Here is a 17,733-nt window from a genome sequence, read left to right on the forward strand (position 1 = left end):
GCCTCAATGTGTTAGCGCTTTTATTTTTTCGCCCCTTTCGAATAAAACTCAATCAGAAGACGTTAGGTGTATCATATTTAAACCTTTTCTCGTTGCTTACACTTATACTCCATATTCAAAAGCGACAATTCTTGTGAACCTTCTTCAAACTGAAACCCTAAGACACATATTGCGCATGCTCAAGTACATCAGTTTGTGTGTGGCGAGCGCCTCATCCCACACGTGCACAGGAGATCAAGACTTGTGAGAAGAAGCTTTTCAATCAAAGACTGAGGAAGGCGTGATGTGTTGACAAATGCCGAAGACAAAAAGGCCAATGCTACGGGGGAAGTGCGCTATTTTAAATCACTGTAATTGAATCCGTACTCAAGGCTCAGCCGGCTCATTTGCATAATATGTAAACCGGTAAAGGGAGAGATCGATTATTTGCATGTTGTGCGCCCAAGCGGGCAGCATATGTTGTTCGGGTTCGGGCGTAAAACATGGACGAAATGGACGAAATTAGCTTGGAAATCTTTGAAGAAATAGCGGATAGTGGAACAAATGGTGAGAATAAGTTGGTTTTTTTTGCAGAAAAAGTTTTTTGACTGCTGTGAGATACTTGTGGAGTCGTCGAATTTTTCGCTCTTACAAAACCCTAAAATATTTTAGACTAAAGTATTACAGATTATCCCGGCCGATGCGTAGAAGTTTTCTGCGAAAATAGCAACAATTCACCGTGCTTGCATGTAAAAAGCTTGCACTTTTAGTATTTTTGAGATATTTTTAACATTGGAAAATAATACTAATGCTTTATGCAGATGCTTGTAATCTTCTAATGTTTTCCTGCAACAGCACTATTCAATAAAGCATACCTTGTACTTCACTTTGGTTACGCCAAAGTCGGGAAACGTTGCTTAACTTGAATTGAGGCTCTTTTGTAAATAAACACACATTCGTTTTTCGCATGTTCTATTGCCAAAATATTTTGCAAAGATCCCATATTTGTATTTGACGTTTGAATCAGTGCATCAACTTACGAACTTGTACCTCTTGACGAGTTACACCATCCAAGCACACTAAATTTATGTTAACGAGAGCGGACAGACTTGGCCGTTCGAAACATCCGAGCTTGCAAAACGTTCTTTCTACACAAACGAATTTGTTTGAGATGCTAAAATTTACTCGCATCGTTTTATTCTCAATCGCCATTCGTTGCAGTTCGACCTCCCGTCGAAAACATTCAGTAGGGAACAGGTTGTACATAAAACGAAGTTCATGAGATGCCTTTAGTAGATTTTACTGCCACATTTGACCTGCAAGAGCTCCTGTTAACATCGCCACTCTCTGCGCGGCATTTTTCGTCATCAATGGCCCAACTGCAGCGATACATAACTTACAATAACATTTTGGGAAAATTTCTTTGCGGAGCTCGTTCACTTCTGTTTGACTTGTTTACCTCGGGTAAAAAATCTAATCGGTTTTTTAATCATTGCTGTTTACCAGTAAATTCCCCACAAGTACCGGGCATATTTTAGAAGAATTGAAAGCGAGGCTTTGTTATCTAAATAATATAGCAGCTGTTTTCAGATGAATCTTGGAATTGTTCGAGGATTGTTTTATTTTTATTCACCACGGTGTTGAACTTGCTCAGTTGTTTTTGTATTTTGTTTGTCTACACGCTCGACCGGAAAAGGGGTCACCTTTCGTGCACGGCCTTTGCATGTAGTTCATATGCCGTTGTTCAGGGTCCACGGGTTCGAATTAAAAGGAAACAGGCCATATTTGAATTATCTCCACATCCATGACGTCACTTAACGCCATGAGCACGTGTTGTGCTTGAATGTTGAAGAAGGCAGGATGCATGGCATGTGTTTCCTTGATGAGTTAGAAAAGCACTAAATTATAAAAGTACATTGCATTAAGTTGCTATGTTAGCATTATCCATTCTGCAGCGATATGCCGCTACGTAGTGGCATGATCCGTTTTAAACGCTTTTTCTAAACAAAACCTATTGTGTTTGAGTCTCTCGTGAAGTTCAGTAGCGAAATCAGGATTGTGAGTATTAAATTATGGCTGCAGTTTTTAAAATACCTCAAGAACGTTGCCTGCTGTTATTTTAATTATACTGCGTCTAATTTCGTAGAAGATCCGTGAACATTTTTTAGTTTATTGAATGTTCCTTGCTGATGTTTTTTGTCGGAAAAAAGTACCATTTTTTTCACACTTCTTCAATTATGCCTTACTGGGAAAGGTTTTTTCAATAAAAGTTTAAAAAGTTCCATTCTTAGGGGCTGTTCACATGAGCCCGGGTAGCCGGGTTTCCGCAATTTGTTAAATCATCTTGGCAAATGGAAAAGATCAAATACTTCATAACAAAAAAATTATTTGAGCAATTTCTCTATTCTCTGACTTTGCAAATTCACAAAATCTTTAAAGTGAAAACAAAAAATTTAGCCTTACTTTAAAATTACAACTACAATGACTCATAATGCTTAAGAAAAGGTTGTAAAATTGCGCTTAAAATTTTTACTATTTTAAATGACTCGAAATCAATTCAAGCCTTGCTGAATCCCAGTTACCCGGGCTCATGTAAACAGCCTTTTAGTGGTACGTGAGCTGCAATGAGCAACAAAAGCTGAGAAATTCTATTTGTTGTGTGAACCTTCATTGTTTTATGCTAAAGGTATCAATATCGTCGATCATCTTAACTGGAATGATCCTGTTCAGCAAGTTGACAATAATCTGCCGTTTGACACGTAAGTGAACTGTCTACTTCCTACAGCGGTTATTTCACTGTCCGGCCAAGATCAGTTGGGAAACCGGGCCGTGTTTTACTCCTATGTTGCTAATATTTCCGTCTTCGCGAGAAACACAAAGTCCGCAGGAAAAACAATGAACAGAATTAACTTTCATAAGAAACGAATAGAAATTTTTCTGATAAAAAGTTATTTATATTTTTCATCGCATGCCATCGTCGTTTTGCATGGCGAAAGAATTATGTTTTTTGTCACTGTATCCATAACGATAGGTTTGTAGATTAACGCTAATGTCAAAGGAATTCAATTAGCTCGCTTGACATAACAAAGTAATTGAAAATGGGCGTGGCCATTGATTTCACAGCATGAGATTTTCTAATAAACGACACATTAATGCAGACCCTTAACCAGGGGGGTAAACTGGTAGCACGAGCTCCTTTCCCCCAATCATACATTTATGGTGTCCGTGTTCAACATCAGGGAGGGACCCAATTTTATTGATTTCAATCGCGCGTTTCTTTCTCTGTAGCCTCATTTTAAAGCGCATGTATCATGTTAAGCCAGAACTTAAAAGGATATTTAAAATGCCAAGAAAATCATCAGTGTGTGTTGGTTTTTTACAAACGTACACCACCAACCCCCACACCAATTTAAAATTTCTGGTTACGGTCCTGCTGATGAAAAATATCTGACACCTTTGATTTGTTAATTTTATGCAATTTTTTGAAATTATCTTTTTGTCCGGACTGTTGTTCTTCTAATTTAAAAATTAGAACTTCAAAGTTCAAGTGGACTGCTATTTGGGAAGGGGAGGGCCGAAAATTTTACAACTTCGAAAAAAGTAACTAAATCACACGTAACTCATCTTGTTTTGATTCATATTTTGCAATCTCAAGATGTCTTGTTTCTTCGGAATTTGTTTTATATTATACATACGTAACTCGTTACATAACCCGTCTGTTCTGCTGATGACGTCATAATACGACTCGATTCGAAAAACGGCTTGTTTTCCTAACATACATTTCGTTTGCAAGGCCAAAACTTAGTGCAGTGATTTTCAATGTATGGCGCTGTGGTTATGAGAATTTCGGCTGCAAACAACTAATATATGAACGATTTTTAAAAACTGCTCACATGTACGTCTAAAACCTCTTTAATTCATACTTTAAGTCTTACAAGCAAAATTTCAACGCAATGACATTGCGGCCTCCTATTTACGATCTCCTAATTGATAAAGTCTATAATGTTTCCTTTTTAGGCTATCCTTGAATTCATCGATCTTACCATTAACCCCCCCAGGATCCTGCCCTGTCACACCCACGTCCATATTTAATGGAAATGTTGATTTAAAAAACACAGGTAAGTCTTGATGAATGTGTAGACTTTGCTCCTTCACGTGTCATCCATAGGTGGAGAAACCGGTTTTTTTTGCAATCGGAAACGCTCTAAATATTCGGGGCTGGGTAGGGATTTAGACTTGGTTTGCACTACGCCGGAGCTAAAAAGTGACGCAGAATTTGATTGCAAACACTGTAATCCGTTTAAATTCTGCTACAGTTTTGCAGGTGTTTACATATGATGTCTCTCGCTGTCGAAATTCGTTAGTTGTTTATGAAAGATGGCGCCATTTCTTTTTTGCATATTGCTAGATGTTTATATCTCTAGGCATACGTCATAAAAAACAATGATTTGTTATTATTACAACGGAATCAGTTATTAAAAGCTTTCCACATCATGAAATGATCCCTATTTATGCGCCACAACGGATAAAGAAATCTTTTTCATAAGATTTTATCAAGGGGGGCGAGGTACTCTACAGCTCTCTAGGAGTTACGGTCTTGTATATTGACACACTTTGAAGCAGGCCAGGTAGGTGAGGGGTTGAGTTTTCAAAGAGCGTCTTCCCCATAATTTGGCTGACTTATTACGAGGATTTGGTGTGTTTTGATTGATGAGATGAAGTTTTAGGCTTACTAATGAAGGTGTGCACGTGTAAACCCACGTGAAAACATTTATCTTACGTTGTAATGTTATATCGTTTGAAACCGATAAACCGATAATATTTAATTGTAGCGATATTCCACACCTATTATCTGCCGCAACATACTTGGTGAAGGGTGATGATTGCAATGATTTGCGAAGTTTTACGTCATTTGATGCCGGACTTTGTCTTATGCACGGCTCATGTGTGTTTTTTTGGACAGCAGTCAAATATTTCACATCGGATGCCGTACATTGCTTCTTACATTAACGCTCTTCATTTCCACTTGTAGTTCTTGTGCTGCAACACATTTAGTTAAGTAATATCTGCAAATGGTTTCCTACGACGCGTTCTCCTTTATGTCGTCATCTGCCGAGTGTCGATGAAAACGTGTTTTCTTCAATGAATTTCATGCGCAAACCAGGCATATACTTCTTCTATGAGCTCATCTTAATTATAAAATGTTCAGCGTTTTGCGTATTTTACAAAAATGAACGAAGTTTATTCGCTATATAGAGAATAAACTCCACCGGTATTCGAGACATCGGAAAATGCCGTAAATGGTATTAGATGACAAACATTGCATCTTGGACAGACGATGCATCTGCAAAACTTTCAATAATCAAGCCAAAACTTAGTAGACTGTTTCAAAGACGCCCTTGACAATGGTTCAAATGCATAGAAAATTAAATTTTCTTTCCAAATTCATCAAACGCACAGTTGAATTTCGAGATTCCTATGTTCAAAACATCATGATTCCTTATTTCACCAAACATCCTGTCGCAATCACACATAAGCGCATTGCAACAATTTCAACAAGGTGCTACAGTATCTCGTTATGTACTTCATCGTGGTCTCACTTGCAGTGGACTAATTTATTCCATCTTAAGCTTATCGGAATGAGTTAACGTTGAAAATGTTTTTACTAGATTCTGGGCAAGCCTGTTTAACTGATGCACCAGAACTGGAGCACTATTTGAAACTGACAAAGTGAGTATATGCTCATGTTACAAGTCTCGTGTTTATGTTGTAGCCATTTACAAAACCGGTATCGTGTTTGTTTCACATTTTGCCGTTGCACATTTCTGTTTTTGTACAAAATTGGTACATACGAAGAATTCCAATCGGTTTGACCCCTTTTCTGTTTAACGTTTGTACCGGATGTCGCTGCACTCAACCGGGTGCAGCTCAGTGCAATCTGAATTTTGCGTAATTACCACGTGCCATCCGAAAACCATACTTCTTTTTAAGCGTAAACTAGCTCTTACATAGCTTCTTCAAGCGCTGGAGTTGTAGTGTGCATGATGAATAGAAAAAATACTAAGAGGTAACATTAAACAAAAGAAATATCAAAATAACATGATAGAAAAGGCCTTTAACGCTATAGCATATTGCGTTTTTGTAGCTACTTTTGAAATACCACATTTTAACATTGATTATGAATGAGCTGCGATATAGTTCGTGGGCAAAGAAGACATGCTATCATGTTGCGGAATGTGAGAATGAATTGTAGTAAGAACAGTAGTGTGACCAGTCTACAATTTTTGGTCTCATTATGTAAATATTAAAACTGTTTATGAATTTATTGTTTCCAATTGAGAATAACACGGAAAATCTTACGTAGCAGGACTAAATAAGCGTGTCAGCTATATATATATCAATGAAACTTCATCTCAAATGGTGAAATTCAGCGCTGCTGCCGGTGGCGATGATTTTTTCTTTCGATAAATTTTCTATTCAGTTCATGTCAAATAAGTGTGTTCAAAAGAAAATACATATAATAAATTTAATTATGTTTCCTTTAGTCCTTTGCAGAGTTCAAACAATAAACGCAAACTTTCCATTGAAAGTGAAGGGGATTGTAAAAAACGGACGAGATTGAAAAGCAACTCTCAAAGTGAGTTAATGTTTTGGCTTCTTATTATTTATCATTTCGTTTTCTTTAAAATATTCAGGAAGTTGTGTCAGTCAACATTGGTGAAGACATTAATGAGCTTTGCGTCGTAATATACTTAGCCGTCAATGTTTCTGTTGTGGCAAGACTGATTTGTTCGGTTTCTATGTACTAGTCTGTACCTAGAAGTCTTTCTCATGTTTTTGTGGCACAGTTTCAATATCGATCTGCCTTGTTCTGAAATGATTTGCGATTTGTAGTGTGTGCTTTCGTGCTAAATTCGTGCGTTGTTGTACTAAATTGTCGTCAACTACGAAACTGTCGCTTGTGCTTATGAAATTCCGTGGTGTACATTATACATTTAAAATATGTAAAACATTTATCACTTTTTCAAAACTTGTTCAAAACTTATTATATGCTAATGTATTATTATTTGTTTTCAGGTGATTTGGGTGAATGTTCTCAACCACAAAATCAAAGATCAATCAAATGGACTCAATGTGATATAGAAGAATGGCATAAAATATACAAGTCTTCTGTTCAATCGTAAGCATTTATTAATTTTCTTGTATGAAAATCTACATCGTTTAGAAATCTTTCATGATAAACAGGTTGTTTGAAGATACGGTTTTGGTTCTTCAAAATCAAAAATCTACTTGACAGTTAGCTTATGGCTTTTATGATATTTTCCTGTTTCTAGGGAAGAGCCATGTCTTCATGTCACCTGTGATAAAGGGTTAACTTTTTCCCCGGCAGAAAGTGTTTTCATCTGCCAGAAAAAGAACCATTTTCAGGTTTGAAAGTTGTTTTTATAGTTCTCTCAAAGATTGCTATATTTGGGTGCAATGATTCTCGCGGCGCTTCAGTGTGAAGATAATCATTCTCCTTAAATCTATTGAATTACAATGAAATAAATAGCTAAGGAACCAAAATATTTCGCTATTTATAATCCACAAGATGCGATAGGTTTCGAGATTTCGTGAGACATTGTTTTGACAATGGCATAAAGCAGGTCAAAACGACTCGTTTCCTGGCAGAAAAATGCCAGAAAAAGAATCATTTTCAACCATTTATGCCTCTAGATTTCTCTTCACTGCTTCGTTCCTGTTTTGTGCTGGTACTTTTTCCCCTTTTTTAGCGTTAAATTTTTACATTTTTATGTAGCATTAAGTGTCGTTTTTTCAAAATCATATAGATTTCTCTAAATCTGGAAATGGTTATTGGAAATTCAACTCTTGTGAAAGTGAATGTGAGTGAACCATGACGCTTATGCTGCTTTTCATTATAAAGATTAACAAATCAATTATACAATTTCTTATCTTACTACAGGATGCTTTGGAAACAGTGAATTTTGTTAAAATTCATCTATACGCTATAAAGGTAGCTACTTGAGGTCATATATGGATTCTCCAATCTTCTATTATAGCAGCTACACATTGTTTTTGTGTGAAGTGTTTCATTACAATGAAACTTTAGTGTTCTTAATAAAATCCATTGTCCTTATATAATTAGTTAAGTTTCTTTATCAAGAACGAGCGTGAAGCTTTAGTTCTCCTGAACTCTGATTTGGTGTTGTATTGTTCTGCGAGCTGTTTCGTTCTTTTATAATGAAATGTATTTTCTTTTTAGGCCGAAGCTCCACAAAAAAGAATTACAATGGAGCAGTCGAGTGCCGATAGATCAAAACGGCCTTATGTGCCAGTGAGGTAAGCCATAATAACATGAAGTTGTTTGTATATATGCCATGGTGCCTTTTATTGTACAAATTATCGACTAGACTGCGCAAATGATGAATGTGTGCAAACGGAAACCACGCAGAGAAAAAATGTGGCGTTTGCTCACAATATCTGTGAAAACTTTCGGACCAGAACCTATTCGGTTCAGAATGTTTTAAGAAGACCTGTAAATTTTTGCAACCGACCAGGATAAGCTTGCCTGCTGTTAGCAGGTAAATTTAGTAAACAACAAAATTCTGATGTGTATCTTTGTCTTTATACAATAGACTTCCCAATGGATCACCGCTGAAAACGCTGACAATCGGTCGTTTACATTTCAGGTGAATTACGTTTGCAGTTCGACAAAGTTTTTATGTTGATATTTTACCAGTTTTTAAGATGATATTTTCGAAAAGCTGTCAATGTTTTTTGAGGAAATTGTCGCAGTTAGTCTTTACTGACTGCTCACCGCTTTTCTCTAAATATTTTAGTATTTGTTGTGGCTCACAAGGCTCGTAGAATAGAATATTGCATAAATGTTATATGTTCTTTCGCTTACATTTTTTTGAAACTTGTTCACACCGGTTTGTCCGGCTTTTTTATTGTGCACAAACGCACTTCTTGTTTGTCACACAAAAACCCGATATTGATTTCATAAGTGCTGTCGTAGCAATTGCTACGTGTCAAGTAAAATCGAAAAGTACGAATGATTTTTTTTACATTTGCAGTGAAACGACTTCAAACAATATGAGAAAGAAGGGCAAGATAAATCCAGATCAAAGGTAGAAAATTCAGTAATAATGACTAAATAATTAGTTGGAATAACTTAAGGGCATCTACACGAATCATACTCTCGGAAAGCAAATCCTTCGTTTTATTGCTACGAAGATCCCATATATGCGCAAGTGTATATTAGCATTCGAATCACCTCGAGAACATACGGAAATTTAAAAGTGATGCCTTGATTTTAATTAAAGGAGATATTTGCCAGACGAGTTCAAAGTCTGCCACAACCATATTGAAAGCAACAACTTATACTTCTTGCCTCTGCTTTTCGTAACTCACTGTCACGGAACGGAATCATGAACAACTAGCGAAGTTTAGACGTATTTTTGCTTTCGTGTTTCCTCGTAAAAAGATTCAAAAGTGCGTTGAGATTCAAACACTGAAAAAATTCATTCCCGCTGGCGTAATACGTGTTTATGTTATGGAGAAATTGTTTAGCAAAATGCGCTAATAAAGGAAAGAAAATTAAATGCTTATCAATAGGCCGTACCTTCCAGTTCATTTTCATCGTGATATTTCGTGTCTTGGGCCCATATCAGTATAGCATTGAACGTTTCAGGCTTTCGTCTTTTCGAACAACTCTCAAAGAACATAGTCAAATGATAAAGACACTTCCGTTGTATTTTTTGTTTGAGACCAAAATGAGAGTAACCCCACTAATTTCTGTGGCAAATATCTTTGAATTTCCAACCATAGAAAGTCTTTCCCACAAAACGTCTCTCATCGTCTGCACTCGTCTACGACCTTTTGTCGTTTTGAATGAGCACAGTGCATGTCTTCATTTATATTCGCCGTGTGCGTGCGGTTCAAGGGCTGGACTCTGCCATAAATAGAAGTGCCTGGCACGTAGACTTCTAAAGACTTCTCGAGAATTCAGCAAACGTTTCATTAGACTGCTTTCATCCAAATCTTATTTAGATAATTGTGCTCTATTGATGCGTGCAGCTTCGTACTGGTATAGGAAAGCTATTTTAATTCTTATGCTTCATTTCTTTCTTTTTTTGGCAAATCACGCTCTAGTCACGCGCTTGCGGTTGAATAAATAGTTTTAAGTGATGATTAGATTTGAGTAAAAAAGCGTACTTAATTTTGTGTTTGAATTTAACAAAGCCTTGCTGTTGAACGAGCTACGAAAAATGTTGATGGTTTCGAACAATGATGTCAAAACAGTGTCAGTTTTTTTGTTTCGTTTTGCTGCCATATTTCACCAAAATATTTTCAGAGAAGTATGTAATCATAAATCAGTGGTTATTCAAGGGCATTTGGCACCTTATACTTTGTGGACCAATATCGACGTTGAAGCACGTTCGGTCAATATCCTTCTGCGTTGAATATGCTGTTTTTTATCGTTTAATATTACTGGCTAAGTAAAGTGTTTAAAAACAGTGATTTTATTATGGTGTATGTGTGATGAATTTATAACATCCAAAGATTTCCTCGTGCAGGAAAGTTGTGTTTGTTGAACACTTTGCGGATCGAAATCGTTTTGTTGAACATGAGATAGCTCACTAAAACGCTAGACTGTTGTTAAAAAGGATTCTGCGTTAGCACATAATTAGTTAGTGCAAAATACACTTTGTGATCGGTGTCTTGTTGTACCAGGAGCTGCTTCTGGAGTCGTTAAAGTAACTAATCCATGTTTTTTTTATCAGCCAATATGCTATTCATGTAACGGTTTTCTGATAACAGTATCGTTGCAGTAGCTAGATTTTTCATCGATAAAAATTCGGCTCAACATTCCATCTACTTCCTATTGATTGTAGACTTTCATTCTAAAACTTTAAACGGCTGTTTAATTTCGAACAATTTCCAGTGAATTTTCGCTTGCTTCAATAGAGAAAAACACATTTTCTGTATTGAAGCATTTTGCTCAACAACAACCTTATTGTTTTTTACACATTTAGATATTTTCAGTTGGTTGTTGACATTCGTGCGTACACGAATGAAGGAAATTACTGCATATGTCGACAAGTTTCCGAAAGAGTTATTGTGAGGGTGAGTCATTCGATCGATTCGTTTGCTTTGCAAATTTTTTGACCATCCTTGTCATTGAGGTTCAAAGACACTACTTTTGAAATGTTTTGTGAAAGTGACAAAAAATGTTATGATAAACCTAGATCTATAATGTCATCATACCAATTTAAGCATTTCACCTAGTATTACACAAATAAATTTAGGTTATAGTATACTGTAAATGAATGACAAGGGAGGGTTCTTATAATTTGGAGTTCACCATATGCTGTTTTACTTTTGAAAAATACCTTTGGACACATTACCTTGCACGAAATTTTCTACTTGTTATGTTTCAATTACTTGCCGACTCTAAGGAACATTTTTCCATAACCCATCCTTCTTTTATTCTACTCACAGTACTAAAAATTCTCCTGGTATAATGGATGGATGATTTTTTTCGGCACGCATTTTCTGAAGACGTGCTAATATTCATGGATGTTTTCTCAATTTATTTTCGTCAAGGCATCAAATCCGGGGCAATTTGAAAACGATGTTGCTCTCTGGTGCAAAGACAAAAGTAGCGAGAGTGTTTACAGAATGGTATGTTGAGCAAGGCATGTTGCAGCTACATCTGTGAAACGATTTCGTTAGCATTTGTTCAACTGTTCACAATTCATTGAAGCTATTAAACGTGCTTTTTTCTCTCTATGATGCATGGGGTCATTCAGTTCTGATCATAAATAGATCGCCCAACATGTCTAACTTTCTATTTGCGGTAGTTTAGCGTATATGTGCGCTATTCAGTCGAAACAATCTATGTACTTTATGTTTATAGGGGTATGTTGGTATCAACACAGACAAACCAGATCAACCCCTCACTGTAAATGGAAATATAAAATCAACTGGCGTATGGCTAACACCATCTGATGTTCGACTTACCGAAGGTATCTTTCAGGTAAAGAGATAAAGACATACTTGTATTGAATTGATGAATAGAATAGGAAATCATGTTGCTACGTACATCGTGCTATTGATCTCGGCATTCTTGGTGTGGCAAAGTTACGTAGTTGAGCAGCCTGAGCTACATACAGCCAATAGCAAAAATAATCAACTGCCCATGTGACCTAAAACAGGTTTGGTGCAAAGCATGTTACACCCTGCTTTACCCGCTTGCATGTGTGGACTTAAAGCTTCTGATGTTGTTTCGTAAACTTTCTGGAAATATCGGCTCCTAATATGTCAATGGAATAACGTATTTCCTGCCTTTTGTAATGCGAGCTATTTCATGATTTTAATGCGTAAGTGTGTTCAATTGCCATGGACCGTCGTGCAATTATATGTTGTAAATTGCTGTTGTTTGAATTTTGTCGAGAAAACAAATTACTGAAGCGGACATTTTCATTACAGGCGGATACGCGTGAAAACCTAGAGAACGTTAACAACATGCAGCTGTATCGATATCGCTACAACAAGATGTTCCTACAACACGCTGGACTTGCATCCGAGAAAACTGCCGAAAATTTGGGAGTATTGGGAAGTGATCTTCGTGCCATGGTACCAGACGCTGTTACTGAGAGCGTAAGTCCATGCTCAAATGCTGTTCACGTGTCAGTTGTCAACTTTAATGTCGAGATTTAAGTGTGTGTTTTTGTAACGGCTGTGCATGTACTGCCATGCACTATTGTACGTATTCAGAATTACAGATGAGTTGAAGTGAGTAAGTCCGGGTTATTACCTATTTCAGTGAATTTCTTTTGAGATAAGTTCGGTAAAAGTAATATGCAAAACTTGGAACAATTCGAGTTGACATCAGATCAAGTATTGGCTTCGAACTACGGCGAAATAAGTAATGTTTACGGAGAGACGCTTTTGAGAACTCTCCGGGACCTCTGAGACGACTGTAAGAACTCTCGAGCTGGTGTAAACCATAGATCTTCGTTCTCGGGCTTTGCAAAACATGAAGAACGTCTTTCATTTTTTTTTATAAAATAACAATAATGCAAAACAGATAAATTTAAAACAAGCCTTTTAATTTTTCCTCTAAAATGATCAATGTATTTATCATTAATTGTCAAATTTTCTTTGATACAAATTGTTAAGCTCAAATGCAATGCAAACTCGGGTAATGAATCAAACAGCGCTCGAGTTTTATTGTTTTTATAGTATAGTGTATTTTACGAGCTAGCTGCAATTTGTTTGATTTTTCTACATTTCTGGTTTCTTGGTTTATTCCAGACTGATATCCCGTTGCAAGATGGAAATTTTTTGAAAGATGTTCCAATGATCAGCAAGGTATATATGTCGTGTTAACAGATTTAATTATCGTGAAATTATGTGTTTCAGGCTATTCCTGCTTGAGAAATTCTTGTTAGCACGATATCAATGGAGCGCAAAGATTTAACGATAACAGCTAATACAACCACACAACGCAATTAAAATATGAAGAAAAGCGGAATGATTGTATGCCTGTATTGTGAAAGCTTACTCCTGATCACACTCACTGAGTGGGGGGTGCATGGTTATTAAAAGTTACCTCATGTATAATTATTCGAAGACGCGGTTTTTATGGCTGTGGTTAAAAACTCTGTTTCGAGGTACTTTTTTTGATCTGAGTGTTGTAAGAATAATTGAGTTAGTTTGAACTTCATAATATGATGAATCAAATGCCTTTGCGCCACTATGTTCAACTTGGTGATACAAATTCCGAACTGAAACCCAATTAATCTTTATTATTATTCACTATGCAAACAATTTCGTTTTTGATTGGTCAACTAATTCTCCATATCTCTCGGTATGAAGGCTCTGGGTATAACGTCTTACCTACAAATAGAAGTTTCTACAATTGTTGACGCCATTAGAAGCCGGTTTTGAAAAAATATAATAATAGCGATGTTTGCCAAGTTTCTAAAAACGATATGCGAAAGCTTTTAAACAAAAAGGATGCAGGAAACATTAAAAAAAGGGGCGAGGCTGGTTTTGAACATATTTACAGCATATTTAATCGAGAAGAACTTGAAAAAACCGTTTGACAAAGACAAATTAGCAACGGTTTGGAAATGTTTTACATTGATCAGTTTTAATAAAGTTTCAGTTAATTGAGGTGAATAATAAAAAAATATTTTTAATTCATCTTTCGCATAATATCAAGAATCATTCAGACCTCGGTAACTTTTATCCGCCTCAGCTTGTCTTCGGCAGATAACATTGACCTCGATATCATGCTCAACCTCCTCCAATAATTGCTTATTATTTCTCAACAGGACCGACTGCTAATGGAATCAATCGGAGCCATTCAAGAACTTTCAAAAGTTGTGGTATGCCATTAATTATTTTAGTATAAATAAGCCAGAAGTATACAGAAATATACTTACGTCCTTCTCCCACACAAAATGGTGTGCAAGCATCCCTGTTCATGGACCATTTCAATGAGAGTGGCTCCGTGACATTGCAAAACTTTTATAAAGCTTTCGATTGACAATTTTTATAAAAAGTCTTGTCAACCAGTAGAGTCGCAAATCCATTGTTGGTAATTACGTCTGCCAGGTTGTACTATAGTATACTGACAAGATTGCTTTGCATTGTACGTTTCATACAAGGGTAGACATTTAGTGTTAGCTACGAAATACTTTTGCAGTTGCAACGCGTAATGTTTCACGTATGTTTCTTTTAGAAAGTTTTGACGACTCGACTGATCGAGTTGGAAACGAAGAACGAAATTTTGGAAGTCGTTTTGAAGAATGTGGTTTCTGATTCCATAACAACCTAGTGTTCATAAAAGTTGAAATAACAGCATCAATTAAGGAGAAAACGTTTTTATGTCCATGGCGTTAGCTCAGCTCGGCTCGCTTTTTTATCATTGAAATCGGAATCTATAAATGTCTCCAAATCAATAACCTCAAACGCGTTGGTCAATTTTTTACAACAAGTAAGCTAGTATCGCAAACAATGTACATAGAAACTTTTCAATTGCTATTCATGAAAGATTTTTATCAATACTGAAAAAAGTGCTTTCGAGATTGATGAATTAGCAGCCATTTAAAAGTGTCTTACTTACTTTCATTGATCATGTGACCAAGGTAATATTGTTGCAATCATCGGAGCAAACTGTGGCACTGGAAGTAATTGGTAACTTAATCCAATTGCGAGGTATGCTTTGCTATTTAATAAAGTCATCCAAACACCTAGCAAAGAGTTAAACAGTGAATAGGAATTCCTATAGGAACTCTCAAATGTGGTGCAAATGGCGCAGGGTTAAATTAACCTGTTATTTGTTTCGGTATATCAAACAACGCAGTTTGATCCCCACAACAGGTTTCAACAAAAAGGTTTACTTCAAATGGTATTTGTAGCTTTAACGAACTTGTTGAGTTAGCTAAACAAGGGGTTGTTCTACATAATATCTATACTTTCCCTAGCTTATCGTTCACGTAAGATAAACATGCATATTTGTTAATTATCCTAACTGCGTGTCGCCTGAAAAGTGCCATGACTAAGGATATCGACAGTTGTTTTGAAAGGCAAAGTAGAAATATCATGTCGATCACGCCCTGAAATGTCGTACTGAACGAGATTTTCGTTTGGTTGGGTGACGTTGCAAAACAACACAGTTATGTTCATTATTTCTATTGGAAGGCGTAGATAAAATATCCGGAGTCAAAATTATTCACCGCGGCTAAAAGGGTCTGAAGTTAACTGAAAATTCAAATGCAATAATCGGAATCATTGCAGTAAAACAGCTAACGTGTGACGTTGTCCTAGTGTTGGTGCGACATTACTTGTTGTGTCACTTGTGTGCTGTCAATCCAGGTTTGGTGTTTTATTGACGGCTGGAGAACAATAGAACTATGATAAGAAGCGCAGCAGTTGCCCTTACCTTTTTACCACAATTGTCAATGAATATGGCAGCACATGAACATTGATCTGTTGTGGTTGAACCTTCTGAAACTTACCGCGTGCAATTCTTTCATTTATTGAATAAATATTTCAACAAACTTGCGTAGCTAGTTGGGGATAATAAAAAACCACATAACGCCAAGCTGAGTATTGATTTCAAAAGGACGCGTATTTTCATTTACAAGGACACATTTTACACAAAATGTGTAAAAAACCCACTTATTTTAATGCCTGAGCTTAACTATATGCAGGACGTAAGAGAGAAAAATCCTTGCTCGGAGCACGATGACGCTCTCTTGACACTGTAATGAAGAAAAACCATCTAACGTTAGAAGGAAAAAGTTGCTTAATTACTATTTGAGTAAACTGAGCTAATTAGACTTGTGACTTCCCAAATTAGTGATGGAGCAAACTGGAAAGAAAAGCTTTAACAACAGCATTGTAATGAGTCACTTTTCCTCGCAAGGACAAACGTTTTACATCATGAAAGATAATATAAAGATAATGAGATCAAAGGATTCTAGCCGTAGAAACGATCGCGCGGACAATCCAAGTCGTGCAAGAGTTTAGGAAGACAAACATTTAGTGAAAGAGCAGACAGTTTTGCAAAAAAGTGTTAATAACTAAAATAAGAAAATTAGTATTCATATTTCACGTTGGACATAGTATGTTGCAGTTTAGAAATGCGCGTTCGGCTGGTTGTCATATGCGGAAACTTGGCTTGCACGTTAAGGCTATGATTGGATTGTTATTAATACAGATAGATTTATTTAGGATATAGCTGGAAAAGATTTACACCAAAAAAGACGTGCATTTGTGTGGGTGAAAATAGGTTTCGGTCACACCGTTTTTTATGAAGATAAATTAAGGGTTTAAACACGTGGGATTTTCTTCCGCAACTTTGAGTTTATTACGTGGGGAATGGGAACTCTTTCCAAACATGGAGCAACTCATTAGTTAATTGTATTCCTTCATTTTTGAATGAAGTAAAATTATTGCATGTTGTAGTTGGATAACCTGACGGGAATGGAGATCAACACTGTCCGACCTTTTCTTACATCATCCCTAAACCACATGCATAAATTGCGATGTTACGTGGCCGAGCATCCGAGGACTGGAACTGGATATTGAATGGTACCAGATAAGGAGCGAGACAAAGAAACACTAATTACTCTCATGTGACCTAACAATTTAGAAGCTAACTTTAATCTACGCATTTTTGCCTATTGATTGTGTAATGAATTGTATTTATATGTGCTTTTGTATCGTTATTTGTATGAAACGGCGCTTTGTATTATAATATATTTGTGTAAATATGCTAGCAGAATTTATAGAGGACACATGTACGATAAACAGGAATGTTTATGGAATAAATTATGACACTGATTGAAGTAATCATTTTGAAGTGAACCTGGTGTATTGTACTTGTAGCATAATTATCGAGCAATATTGGTTGTGAAATGGTAAGATGTTGATTTCTTAGGTTAAATTCAACGAATATTTATTATGATGTATAGGATATTCATTATGATTTATTGTTAGCGTGCACGGCCTAATGGAAGATCACATTCATATTTTTTATGTAACTTTAGTGAGATAGTAGTTTTTATGTGAAATAGAAATGAGTTTTAGCAGTTCAGCTGCATCACTTTGGAATGGTTTACCGACTGCAATATAAGAAAAAAATGCATAAGTTTCAACAATTTTAAACGTATTATCGACGGCACTTGGCCAAATATAACCAATTTTGTAAATCAGATTGATTATTTGATT

The 17,733-nt window shown here is 36.3% G+C and overlaps 1 protein-coding gene across 1 annotated transcript; it reads left to right on the forward strand.

Annotated features, from left to right (window-relative positions):
• Positions 1 to 451: 451 nt before the first annotated feature.
• Positions 452 to 15,091, forward strand: LOC124435184 (myelin regulatory factor-like). The gene is made up of 19 exons (XM_046985131.1): positions 452 to 546; positions 2,666 to 2,738; positions 3,997 to 4,097; positions 5,649 to 5,709; positions 6,525 to 6,616; positions 7,057 to 7,159; positions 7,314 to 7,407; positions 7,809 to 7,862; positions 7,943 to 7,993; positions 8,243 to 8,319; positions 8,616 to 8,669; positions 9,057 to 9,110; positions 11,019 to 11,109; positions 11,590 to 11,667; positions 11,903 to 12,022; positions 12,475 to 12,645; positions 13,303 to 13,359; positions 14,328 to 14,381; positions 14,738 to 15,091. Exons 1-19 carry the CDS (start codon positions 483 to 485, stop codon positions 14,831 to 14,833), a joined length of 1,545 nt encoding a protein of 514 aa, XP_046841087.1. The 5' UTR covers positions 452 to 482; the 3' UTR covers positions 14,834 to 15,091.
• The last annotated feature ends 2,642 nt before the right edge of the window (positions 15,092 to 17,733 follow it).

This window comes from Xenia sp. Carnegie-2017, unplaced genomic scaffold (genome assembly GCF_021976095.1).
Source record: "Xenia sp. Carnegie-2017 unplaced genomic scaffold, XeniaSp_v1 HiC_scaffold_14, whole genome shotgun sequence".
NCBI lineage: Eukaryota > Metazoa > Cnidaria > Anthozoa > Malacalcyonacea > Xeniidae > Xenia > Xenia sp. Carnegie-2017.